A 13170-nucleotide genomic window follows, 5' to 3' on the forward strand; every position below is an offset into this window, starting at 1 on the left:
TCTCTTGGCCAGAACTGGCCAGGACACACAGTGGCCACAGAGAGATTCAGGAAAGCCCTGCTTCTCTGCAAAGCAGCACAATGGCAAATGGAAGATCCTCATGAGTGTGAGCCAAGAGCTGCAGGCTCTTGGAAGATAAGTCACAGGGCATGGGACTGGGGGCACAAACCGAGGGCTCAGTATACCCGGGCTACAGATTCGATATTACACGCGTTCCCAGCCTCATAAAAACAGGGCCAGGTACACCTCTTTCCATCCTCTAGATGAGGACACCGTCTCAGGGAGGAGCAGGCTTGTGTCAGACCCCACAGGGTGACTGGCACTGCTGAGAATGAGAGTTTGAGCTGTCTGACCCCAGCCTGTGCTCTGCCCAAGAAGCCATCAGCCTGCCTGGGACACAGAGGGAGACCATTTGGGGAACTCCAGGCCCGCTTGGTGGCTCAGCACACCAGGATTTCCTGGGAGCTCCACTACTGCCCACTGTGTGAGCTGTCCAAGGAGCCCAGGTGTCATTACCTACTAAAAAGGGGTGATGGCAGTGACTTTGCTGGGCCATCAAGTGCCTCAAGCGAGACAATACTCCCAAAGCCGGTGGCACAGGGCCTGGTGTCCAGGAAGCATTCAGCACACAGTAAGTTTGCTAGAGGCAACCATTGGAACCACCTCTAGGAGCCTGGTGCACTTCTGTGACCTCCAGGGTCACATGAGGGTAAGTGGCAGAGTCACCCCCAGTCCCGGTCTGCCCAAGAGTCAGGACCCACTGGCCTCCAGGCTTCCCTGGGGAAGCAGCCCCTTCAGTCAACTTCTTAGAGGCTCAGTTTGCTCATCATGAGCGTGCTCAGGAAGAAGAATCATCAGGAGGGGCTGCCAGGGGTCCCCAGGGGAGCCCTAGCTTCACTGGCCGAGTCCATGACAGTGCCAGACAGGCAACCTTCCCACTGACACCCCGTGTAGGGGACCCGGTGGGGAGGGGCCTGGAGCAGCTACCGCTCCCACAGGCCCCATCTGATACTTTAATCCTCTGCTACAGTGGGGAGGCTGGCAGACAGGCCCACTCCCCACCAGCCTTCTGAGAGCTGGTCCCTAAGGTAGGCCCCTCCTATGTGGGGTGTTTGCCAGAGGTGGGCTCCTCAGCTGGAGCAGGGCGTTTCTGTCTGTAAAACACTTCTTTGGACAGTGGAGGCAAAAATAAGGGGAGCCAGGTGTAGTATCGTGCACCTGTAGTCCCAGTGACCCAGGAGGCTGAGGCAGGAGGATCGCTTGAGCCCAAGGGTTCAAGACCAGCCTGGGCAATAAATACACTGAGGCCATCTCAAAAATAAAAATAAAAACGAAAATGAAAGACATCCCTCCCCACTCTGCCTGGGACTTTGGAGTCCATATTCTACTTGGGGGTAGAAATCCCACTGCTTGGCTGAGCACGGTGGCTCACACCTATAATCCCAGCACTTTGGGAGGTCGAGGTGGGCGGATTGCCTAAGCTCAGGAGTTCAAGACCAGCCTGGGCAACACGGTGAAACGCCACCTCTACTAAAAATACAAAAAATTGGCCAGGCATGGTGGCAGACACCTGTAATCCCAGCTACTTGGGAGGCTGAGACAGGAGAATTGCTTGAACCTGGGAGGTGGAGGCCGCAGTGAGCCGAGACGGCACCACTGCACTCCAGCCTGTGTGACAGAGCGAGACTCTATCTCCAAAAGAAAAGAAACAAACAAAACCCAGTGCTTCAGGGAGTTTTGGCCCGAGGGGTGGTGGGGAACATCCTCCAGAAAAGGGGTACTGCCCTCCCCCATGCGGCCCCACCCCTGCCTGCAGTCCCCAGAACAGATTCCAAGTTGGATTCTCCCAGGCCTCCCCTTGAGAGGTGAGTTGGCCTCAGGGAGCTCACCTGTTGCGGTTGAACTGGATGGCAAAGTCGGTCATGACCTGCAAGGCCTTGTTGGTCAGCTGCAGGTCCATGGAGATGGAGCCCACCTGGCGGGTGAAGGTGCCCGAGATCTCCAGCCCCTTGGCCTTCATGGCTGGGAGCCAGACCTGCAGGGGAAAGGGTGCAGCGGGTGGGTGCCTCTTCCCCCAGCCCAAACTCAACAGCCCACCTGAGGGTGCTTTTTCTCTCTCTCTCCCGCAGGGGCCTCCCAGATCCAGCACCCCCACCTTTACTGCTAGGGGATGACCAGATACGTATTGGGAACAGAACAATCCCATGTCCCACCTAGGGTCATGGCCACGATGTGGCTGCCTCTTGGAGCAGCTCGGGCTGGGGAGGCGCTTCGGCTCCAGGGCTGATGTTGAGTCCTCAGAGGGCAATGGAGGGATCACTTGGGAAGTAGGGCTGAGGGATGCCGTGAGCTAAGGACAGAGCTCAGTGTCCAATGGCATCCTGGGCCTCAGCCAGAGCCTGGGCCTTCCTGGCCGTCACTGCCTGTCCTCCCTTGCAGGAGGCAGGGCTGGCCTTCAGCTGCAGCAACTGGTCTGACCAAGGACAGTACCTAAGAGGACCCCTTGCCTGGCAGGCCTTCCGCTGCTTGGCTGCCCTTGTCATTCGAGTCTCAGCTCAAGAACCACCTCCTCCCGGAACCCTGCCCCCAGGCTCCCTCGCCCCAGTGATGTTATGGCAGATAAATGTGACCTTGTGTCTGTCTCCCCTGTACTCAGAGAGCTCGCTGAGGGAAAGGCTCTGTTTTTCTGTCTTTACCACCTTTGGCTCAGAGCCTGGTGTGAAACCAGCGTTCGGGGAGTGTTTGCTGAGCACACAGCATGAGTTAGAGCCCTGCCATGGAAGACATCCGCCAGCGGCATCCTGTGGACTCACAGACGCCTCTCAGGCGGTTACTCTCCCATGGACAGCTCACAGGCCCCTTGAGGTCAAAAGGCTTAGACCCCACTGACAGCGTCTGCAAGTGCACTCAGTGCCAACAAACGTCCCACTGTCTCTCAGGTTGCCAGTGCCAGAAACCACAGAAACATCAGGCACAGCGCCCCCGCCCCACCCTAACCCCCTCGCGGCAGTCACGCAACCCAAGTCCTGCGGAGGCCACCTCCTACATCTTCCTCCAGGGCCTCCATGTCTCTCCATCTCCAGAGGCGCCACCAGCATCTAAGCTGCCACCAGATTTCCCCAGGTGAGACAGCAGCTGCCAGGTGGCGCCCCATTTCCACCCTCTCCCCCTTTCCACAGCAGCTGACGTTATCTTGTGACATGCAGATCTGATCATGGCACCCCAAGAAACCCCTTCCAATCCTGCAGTGGCGTCCTCGGGCCTTGGCCTCCACAGCCTGGTGCCCATCTGCTCCCCAGGCTTGCCCCTGCCCCTGCCCCTGGGACCTCACACCAGCTGTTCCCTCTGCTTTGAAAGTGCCTCCCCACCCCCATCCTGCACGGTTAACCCTGAGCACCCTTTGTGCCCCCTGGACAGATCTGTGAGGACAGAAAGTACCCTGCTTTGGTTCTCAGCTGTGCCATGGCGGCTGAGAGAGTACGCAGAGGCCAGCTGAACCTGACTGGGGGCATGGCTCCCTCATGGACGACTACCCCGGGGCCCCTGTCAGGCCTCCTTTCCCCTGGCCCTCTCTCAGTCACCCATGGCTGGGGATGGGGACCGCACTGCTCTTGGTCACTGTGGGTTCACGGTGTCTCACACAGGTCCTAACAGAACAATCTTCAATCTTTACTGGATGAACCAATGAACTGTCACCACCAGCTGAGCCAAATGGTGAGGAACCCAAAAGTTCTTATACACAGACAGCCTCATTCCCTTAGACCAGCAGGGTTGGCCAAAGCCTTTTTTTTTTTTTTTTTTTTGAGACAGAGTCTTGCTCTGTCACCCAGGCTGGAGTGCAGTGGTGCCATCTCGGCTCACTGCAAGCTCCGCCTGCCGGGTTCACGCGATTCTCCTGCCTCAGCCTCACGAGTACCTGGGACTACAGGCGCCTGCCATCACGCCTGGCTAATTTTTGCATTTTTCGTAGAGATGGGGTTTCACCGTGTTAGCCAGGATGGTCTCGATCTCCTGACCTCGTGATCAGCCCGCCTTGGCCTCCTAAAGTGCTGGGATTATAGGCATGAGCCACCGCGCCCGGCCTGGCCAATGTCTTTAACCCCATAGGCAGGGTGTGGAATGCGTGAGGAATGAACAATTCCAGGTGGCCACAGCACTGTTAGGAAGATGTGGATACCTACCAACTGATTCTGAAGGGAGAGGGCACCCACACCCTAGAACCCTCCCATGACTGAGGCAGTGGGGAAAGTCCTGCCCGGGGCAGAAAAACTCCTCCTCCAGGCAGCCTGGCCTGATGACTCCTGACTAAGAGATCCCCTCCCCTCTCCTTTCCAGCATGCTCTGCTGGATACACTCATCTGACCCTTCAGAAAGACAAAGCAGGGATAACACTGGTAAGACAAACACATGGCCGGGCGCGGTGGCTCACACCTGTAATCCCAGCACTTTGGGAGGCCGAGGCAGGTGGATCACCTAAGGTCAGGAGTTCAAGACCAGCCTGGACAACATAGTGAAATCCTGTCTTTACTAAAAATACAAATAATTAGCTAGGCGTGGTGGCAGGCACCTGTAATCCCAGCTACTTCGGGAGGCTGAGGCAGGAGAATCACTTGAACCCCGGAGGCAGAGGTTGCAGTGAGCTGAGATTGCACCATTGCACTCCTGCCTGGGTGACAAGAGCAAAACTCTGTCTTGAAAAAACAAACAAACAAACAAACAAACAAAATATATATATATATAATATATATATAAGATGAACTCACAAGCCTAGTGCCAGCTTGCCAAAGGCCAGCTCCAGGCTTTCTTTTCCTGGCAGCTCTGCAGTGCCTGGCAAGGGCTGGCACCCACAGGGTTACAGGAGTCTTTGCTGTTCTCTGTCCCTTAGTCCTGCTTTGTGTGCCTGTGATATTGGGCTTCTGGCGAGTACAGGTTGGCCTCATGCCTTGGTGCAGCCAATCCAGGTAGTAAGTCAACTGCACATGCTGTACGTTATGCCACGATCCTACGTTCCCTTGGCCCTGCTGGCCCTGACACTCCACGCATGAAGGCAGGGGCACAGGTCGTTCTCACGCTCTGTGGGGCCACCATCATGTAGGGGTCTGGAGCAGAGGCTTTAGTGTTACTTGCTTTCACTTCCAGACTCTGTCACCAGCTATGTGACCTTAGGCGAAAGCACTCAGATTTCTCAACCACGAAATAGGAGGAAGAGCCACAAAGGGCTGCTGGGAGGAGGACGTGCTGGTGGTGGCTGTGGAATGCTGTGCCATTCCCGCAAGGAAGTGTGTGGCTACTAGTGTCAGAGCTGCTGTCTGCTGTGGGCCTCTCAGTGCCCAGACCCTGCCAGGGCCTCCAGTCACCACCACTGCAGGTGCAGCTGGCATATGGTGGAGAAAGCCAGCTCAGGGTGTAGGGAGGTGGGGGTTCATGGCTCCCTAGTCATGACAGAGCTGTCACTGCCCCTGACCCCCAACTGTATCCTGTTTTGGGGCGGGGACCTCAGAAGAGAGAGGGGGGCTCTGGCAAACACAACTTCTGATCTGAGTGTGGTGAGGGGATCAGGCCAGGTTGGTCCCCTCTGGCAGCTTCCTTGACACTGACAACATGGCCCACACTGAGCTCTCCTCAGTGCTACACCCGCATGTTCTCACACCCTGAACTCAGCTCTCCTTCCCTCAGCCCCGGCTCCTCCCTCCCAGGGAGCTCTCAAGTCTGGCCACTGTTTCCACCCACAAGAGCCCTCGTGGTCCAGCTGCCGCAGCACTCCTCCTCCCTGCCGCAGAATCCCCTGGGGCCGGTGCTTCTGCCCCACCCCTTCCCTGCATACGCAGCCATCTTTCTCAAGTGCAAATCAGACTGGTTCATCTCTGCTTAAAACTTTCCAAAGCCTCCGGCTGTGCCAGGATCAAGAAGAAACGCTCAGCCTGGCCCACCAGCCTTGCCAGCTTCTTCCTTTGCTGATCCCTAGTCTAGCCAGGAGTCTTGGGGGTGTGCCCTAGGTGGCACAGTGGGCTTCTGTGGGCATCTTCAGGTGGCATAACATAGTGGGCTGGAGTCAGGGATGCTGGACGTCCTACCATGGGGACAACCACCCCACAACAAGCAACTGTCCTGCATCCTTCCAGTATTTTCTGCATGGTTTCAACATATCCTGAGACTTCCAGGAACACAATTCTCAGGAAAATCAAGGGAAGCCTGTTGTTTATCTTACTCTGAACCTTACTGGGAGTCAGCGACCACTTCAGAAACAAATGGCACCACTGGCCAAACCACTCATGGGGTCCAGGCTACAAACACCCAGACTGTGGATGCCACAGTCACAGTGACTTTGCCCTGCAGCAAACACCTGGCAACTTCATATCTTCCGGGGTGAGTGGGCGGGCGTGCCCAGACACTTATAACATTGATACATACACTTGTATTCTCTTCCTTTTATGTCTCCTCCATGCAGTGAAAGCATCTGAGTATTTTTGGAATGCTGTGTGTAGGTAGGTTACACAGCCCACCAATTGCATTTAAGGAGAGGAATGGTGACAATGTAAAATGTCGATGATGACTAAGGGGTGCTGGGTCTGATGGCACTGAGAACTACTGCTTCCACCTGACAGGCCTCTGCTGATTCCCTGACAGAGGCCAGGGTCTCCCTTCCCTCCAGGCCTTACCACAGGCTGTTCCCTTGGTCTGGTGCCCCTACCCGCTTCTGTTCAGCTAATGAGGTCCTGCGACTCCTCCGGAAAGCCTGCCTAGGCATCCACCAAGCCTGACTTAGCTCCTTTTCCTCGGTGCCCCCGTGGCCCCCAGCTTCCCTCATCAGCGCTGGCCTGAGCCAATTCCACAGCCGAGGCCATTTAAAGGAGCCCACATGCCAGTCTCTGTAACTTCTCTCTGCTCCTGCCAAGAGAGAAGACAAGTGACTTACTGCTTTGGGGGCCACATATGATCCTGACAGGGTGCCCACACCACTGGTTAGGTCAAAGAGGTCACTCAGGCCACTGCTGATGGGTGCTCCAAGACTGGCTGGTACTGCTGCTGTTGGAGGTGCCACGAAGTTGGTGCCCCCAATCTGGAAAGGGAGGGAAAGAGTCAGAGGCAGGCATCAAGAAGCAAGGACATCAAGGGCTGGGAATGAGTAGAGCCACCTGGCTCTTTAGAATACACTGGGGGCAGGGGGCAGGACAGCCTCCATATCAACTCTAAATTACAGAAACAAGATAGAGAGAGGTGGGTGGAGAAGAGAGGCTGAGCCCTCCCTTGCCCTGTAAGCCTTGAGCCTTAGGAGTAACGTCTGGCAAAGGGCTGGAGACACTCCCAAATTGACACTCAGCCCATGGATAAAAGGAGGTCCCAAGACACACGGCTGGGTGGAGACATGCTATGCAGACGGGTGCTCTCCCTCCACGACATTAGAGAGGGGTTGTGGGACTGAGGGCTGGCAACCCCTGGGATGACAAGGTGACGTGTCATGGGGTGGTGAGGACTGGGCAAGAATCCATGGCTATGGGGCCCAGTGGTAGCTGGATGCCAGCTGGTCAAGACAGAGACTGCCAGGACGCTGGACCAAGGCAGGGGCTCAGCAGGCGGGGGCTGCTTTGACATCACCCGACCCTTGGGATGCTGGGCCAGCGCTTTCGGGAGGAGCAAGGATGAAGGCTCGGTGACGCGAGGGTTGAACCATACCCCTTCAGGCTCATCCCCCATCTCCAAGCAGAAGCAGGCAGGTGAAGAGAACAGGCAGCCACAGGCAGAGAGAAAAAGCCAGGAAGGAAGACAGAGAAACAAGAGAGAGAAGGGAAAGAGAGAGGAGATTAGTTAACCGTAGCTCCATCCAAGAGGAGAGTGGTGTGAGGCTGTGTCAGGCCTACGAGAGGCCCAGACCCTGTCTCTATGAAAGGCACTACACCACACATTTACCCCAGCACCCATTCTGCACCACAGCCCTTCCTGCCTCACCCTAGCAGCGCTGATCGCCAGTCTCCTGCCCCCGTGCTGCCACCGTGCAGACCTGAGTCGAGCACAGTCAAATGAAGAGGCTCAGCCACCCCCAGCACCTGGCCCTGCCAGTTGCCCGAGGAAGCCCCAGGGAGACACCCACGTTAGTCTCAACACTCCCCTCCCTCCTGTCTTCCCTTTCCCCTCTCTCCCCGGCCTCCCATGTCCTCCCAAATAGGCCTGGCGGGGCTTCTGTTCCCAGCTGGGGCAGCATGAAGCTAAGTGGACACAAGTCTGATTCCTCACAGCTAGGAACACCCCAGCCTAACAGGGCAAAGGTGACTGTGAGGCCACGATCAGGGCAAGAGCTAGGATGGGCCTCCCTGCCCAGGATCTCCTGGGACTCGAAGGTCCAACAAGGGAGTGGAATCCTGTCTGCCACTCAGGGGCTGTGCGACCTTGGAGGGAAGGCTGCCTGGCCTCTCTAAACCTTGGTTTTCTCATCATAAGTAGGGAGCTACACAATCACCTCCGAGGGTAAATGGTAAGAGCTCAATATAATGTACCTGAGGCACTCAGCTGGTGCCTGGCATGGAGGGGCGTTCAGTGACTGCTCCTCTGAGGATCATTATCAACATCATCCAGAGGGCACCCATGACATACCAGGCTGTCAAGGCCACCGCCAAGAAGGTCCACAGCTCCCATCTGCACTGAGGAGGTGGTCAGGGGTGGGCCGCTCACTGGGGGGCCGAGGTCCAGGTTGAGGAGGTCACCCAGCAGGTCGCCCTGGGCGGGGATGACATCTGGCTGCTCCCCAGGAGGTGCTCCGGCAGGGGCTGTCTCAGGGCTCTCTGCGCTCTCACTCCTGCCGAGACACAGAAGGGAGAGAAGGTCAGTAGGGCGGAGGCATCAAGATGTCTCAGGAAGGTCAAAGAGACCCCAGCCTCCAGGCACCTCCCCCAGGACAGGCACTGAGTCTCCTCACTGTCCCCGACAGGGCTGTCCACATGGCCCCACTGCTTCCCCATTCCCACAGCAAGTCCATCTTTCAGGCCCTCCGTGAGGATGAGTGAAGGGAGAGGGCCGCCTGCTTCTAGCCCTCAGCCCATGCCAAGGAGAAAACTGGAAGCCAGTGCCCTAGGATGGTGCCACCAGGTCACACCAACCACCTGGGAAAAGCAGAGGAGGAGGCACAGACAGGGCTCTGGAATGAGACAGAACCGGTCTGAGTCCCAGCTCTGCTAGTTGTGAGATCCTGGACCAGTCCCTCAAGCTCTCCTTGTCTCTTATTCCCACCTGAAGAATGGGGACATTTGCTCTCAGAGCTGTTGTTAGGATGGAATGAGGTCATCTAGCAAATACGTCATGTACAATAAACAGCTGAGAAAAGGTTGTCAGTTTTCCTCAGACTCAGGCCTTGCCAGGGGACAACACACCAGGCCTTAGTGCCTATGCTGCTGAACTGGGAAAGCAGGTGTGGAGGCTCGGGCCTACTGGCCAGTCTCACTCACGAGGCCGTGCGGGGTGGTAGGCTCTTGTGCACGACGCCCCGGCCCCCCTCCACAAAGGCACTGGGAGGCTTATGGTAGACAGAGGCCAGCGTGCCGATGTAGCAGATAAGCTCGTCCAGCAGTGTGGGCTCGATGAGGTCCGTCTCTTCAGAGATGAGTGGCTTCTCAGCCAACACCACCTCCTTGGCTGCCACTGGGTCCGTGGAAAGCAAGCGCCAGTAGATGTAGCCACGGTCCCGCAGGTCCGGGTTATCTGAGTCCTTGTGGGGGTGAGGAGAAGCCCATGAAACTCAGAGTAGCCAGGTGAGAAGGGAGGAGATTTTCCTGTAGCCATGAGCCAGGTGTGGCACAGGGCTGGCCAATGGGGACAGCAGTCCTGAGTGCTGCCATGAGCCTGCCCCTATACCACCTACAGGGCCATACCCCGACCCTGGGCTCATTCTCCATGGTGCTCTACTCCAGCCTGGCCGTGCCTGTCTCTACTCCCAACCGCCCGCTGTGGCCTGCCCTTCCTGCCCCCAACGCACACCCTCAGGCTTCTGCAGGCTCTCCCCCTCTGTCTAGTTTGTCTCAACTTCACTACTTGACCTCACTGCACTTTGTGTTCTAAGCTCCCTGAAGGCAGGGAGCTTGGGTTACTCTGGGGCTGGAAGTCAGTCCCACCCACAAGATACCTGTCTCAGGAGTGGGCCTGGCTTCCAGGTCTAATTCCTGGGACAAAAGTTCCCCTGCTTGATTGAGGGCTGTGCTGGGCACAGCGGGGTGGTTGGGGCACCCACCTGAGTGGCCAAACTGAGGACCTGCTGCACCAGCTCCTGGGTCTCTGTTGGCTTCTTCAGAAAGAGTTTCACGATGCCTGTCAGCAGCTGCAGCTGGACCTGCAGGGAGGGAACAGCAGTGGCGAGGAGGAAGGTGGGCCTCACATGGGGACAGTGGGAGACCAAAAAGGCTTGAAGAGGAAAAGGGTGTTCAAAGACCCTGGAAGCCAAGCACAGCTCTTCTAGGTTTGGGGCTGTCACGGCACACACGCAAAGGGCCGCCACAGGTGTTGGTGCCACTGAGCAGCCAGACCTTGGCATCACTCATTCAGGAAGGAGCTAAGCACTGGACTATTTGGCAAACCCAAGCAGGCCAGGGGCCGCCGCCCATCCCTAGAGTTCTAGAAACCTGTTGGAGCTCTAGACTTCACAGAACTACGAGAAGCTCACATGTGGCTGGTATGCTTCTTATTGGGACTACCTGTCAACAAGTGGCAACAGCTCCATGGAGTCCCAGGGGACTGGGGCAGCAGGGTCCACAGAGCCTGCCATCAAGAACCTGTGCTTCTACCAGAGGGTGGGAACCATTCCTGGTGGCCCTCCACCGGCCCCTGCTGCATACCTGGACATACCCAAAGCTGCCCTCATCCTGGCCAATACCTCCTTACCCTTCAGATCTCATGCCAACCCCACCTCCAGAACCCCCATGCTTCTGCAGCCTCTTCCATCCCCTCACAGCACCACCAGTTACTGGCTGTCCTGTGCAGTGAGCTCCCTGTGGGCTGGAGAGATGTCTGTCTTGCTTACTGCCGTGTCACTAATTACTGCCCAATCTAGTGCCTCGTGTAGAGCAGGCACTTAAGAAATACTTGCTGACCGAAGAAACATCTATGCGAGAACAAGTCTTTGCACATAATCCTTCCTTAGTCACGGTCTCATTTTTGCTAGTCCTAGGACAAGGGGGCAGCCTGAGGCTCCTGGAGTCGGGGGCAGTGGGAGCCCATGGGCTGTGCCAGGGACAGGTCTGCAGCAGGAGGGCAAGAGTGGCAGTGCAGGAAGTCCAGCAGCAGCCATGCTGGCAGCATCTCTGACGCCTGCCCAGCAGGAGGGCACTTGTGCAGGGAAGGCTGACAGCGGCAGGCAGAACGGAGGGCATGTGGTCCTCCAATTCTGGGACGAACCAGAGTCTCTGCAATTTGGTTACATGTGGGCCAGCAGCAGAGGAGCAGTAGGCTGGCTGTTTCCGAGGCAGGAGGCAGCCCAGCATCTGGCTTCCAGACTCTAGCCCCTGCCTGGGTAGCCAATGGGAAGCCATTTACCCCCATCTGTAAAGGAGAGGTGTGGCCTACTTCATGATTCTTGTGAGCTTTAAAAATGGCAACTCATGGCAGGCTTAGCTTTGCAAAAGATTGACTCTGTGATAGGGGCAGAAGCACACCCCTACAGCAGTGGTTCCCAGCCTTTGTGGCACCAGGGACCAGTTTTGTGGAAGATAATTTTTCCACACATGGGGTATGAGGGTGGGGGGATGGTTTCGGGATAAAACTGCTCCACCTCAGATCATCAGGCATTAGGTTCTCATAAGGAACGCACAACCTAGATCCCTCGCCTGTGCAGTTCATAATAGGGTTTGCGCTCCTTTGAGAATCTAATGCTGACACTGATCTGACATGAGGCGGAGCTGAGGCAGTAATGCTTGCTTGCCTGCCACTCATCTCCCGCTGTGCAGCCCAGTTCCTTACAGGCCATGGTACCAGGTACTGCGCCGTGGCCCGGGGGGTTGGGGATCCCTGCCCTACAGGACATCCTCACAGTGATCCCAGGCAGGACTTGCCTGCAGGAGCAGAACCCAGCATAGGCAGGCTTTGCTTCTGAGACACCGGGAAGAGGCTGGTATTGCAAGCAAAGGCAGTCTGGAAGCAGGTGGTGGTGGGGGGGTGACGGTGGGAATTAGTACTGTGATTCTGGGATGGACATCTGTTGTTTTTGCTCACCCAGCATCTATTCTGTCTTCTGGGAACAGAAACACTGGCTTTCCTTCAGAGCCTCACCCTTCTTTCTGTCCCTTTCAGTCCACACAGACTGGGATCGGTGCCTGAGAGACCTCGCCAACCAGAGTCACAGTGCCTGGCTCAGGATACTGCTAATAGGTCCTGGGACTTTTGCTGGAACTACTGAGGGAAGAAGAAAAATTCTTTCCGTGGGAGTTATTGTGCCGTAAGGACATAGCCTGGAACTGCTGACTCCTTACAGCTCCCACTCTTGGGAGCCTACCCACGGCAGAAGATAGCTCAATGCCACCATCCAAGCACCCTCAGCCAGGAGTCCCAGAAGGCAGCGTGCTACCCACACTTGCCGGCTACTGGAACCAGTTGCTCCCCTTTTTGGCCTGGACTAGTTTGCTTTTGAAACCAATTTGGCCCAAACCAACACTATCATGAATGAGTGTTTATTATGGGCTGGGCATGTGTTAAGGACATTATACCAAGCATCCCAGTTTCACTTTTGTAGCAAAAGGATGAGGGAAGATCTAATGATTCTCATTTTACAAATGAAGAAACTGAGGCTCAGAGTTAAAGGGATAAGCATAAAGTTACTGAGCCAGGAAAGGGCAGAGGAGGGGTATGGACTCTGGGATCTCCCATTAAGTCCCACACTTGGACCCGTGGGGTTACACTGCCCCAATTGGGCAGCAAAAATTTCTGTGCTCACGAACAGACTAACACGGTTCCCAGTTAACTGAGAAAAGGGAATACAAATGACAAGGCAGACATTCAGGCTCATTCATAACAGAAATGCAAACAGAACTACAGTGAGGTACTCATTAGCTACTGGACCGGCAAAAACAAAGCAGAGGTAAGAAGAGGGCAATCCCACCATCTGAGACGAGAGTTTAAAAACCAGCACAACCTCCACAACAGAAATCTGACAATGGCTACCCAAATCTCAAACTCACATGCCCTTTTCTCTAACAT

At 56.1% G+C, this 13170-nt stretch overlaps 1 protein-coding gene and 1 non-coding gene across 6 annotated transcripts in view; both read right to left on the reverse strand.

The window, feature by feature from the left end:
* The window catches only part of AP1B1 (adaptor related protein complex 1 subunit beta 1), a 59510-nt gene that overhangs the window by 4630 nt on the left and 41710 nt on the right, over positions 1–13170 (reverse strand). For 4 of the 5 annotated variants that reach the window (XM_023190683.1, XM_023190682.1, XM_023190680.1 and 1 more), the window contains 5 exons: positions 10217–10315; positions 9438–9697; positions 8590–8791; positions 6917–7060; positions 1890–2035 (listed from right to left, as the gene is read on the reverse strand). In XM_023190683.1, the coding sequence (XP_023046451.1) occupies positions 1890–2035; positions 6917–7060; positions 8590–8791; positions 9438–9697; positions 10217–10315 (851 nt within the window). Of the gene's footprint in view, positions 1–1889; positions 2036–6916; positions 7061–7165; positions 7696–8589; positions 8792–9437; positions 9698–10216; positions 10316–13170 lie in introns of those variants that run through there. The other variant, XM_023190685.3, reaches the window with a different exon arrangement.
* LOC111525399 lies at positions 780–875 on the reverse strand. Its single transcript, XR_002726082.1, has one exon. It is a non-coding gene; the product is annotated as a small nucleolar RNA SNORD125 (small nucleolar RNA).

Source organism: Piliocolobus tephrosceles, chromosome 19, assembly GCF_002776525.5.
Source record: "Piliocolobus tephrosceles isolate RC106 chromosome 19, ASM277652v3, whole genome shotgun sequence".
Taxonomy (NCBI): Eukaryota; Metazoa; Chordata; class Mammalia; order Primates; family Cercopithecidae; genus Piliocolobus; species Piliocolobus tephrosceles.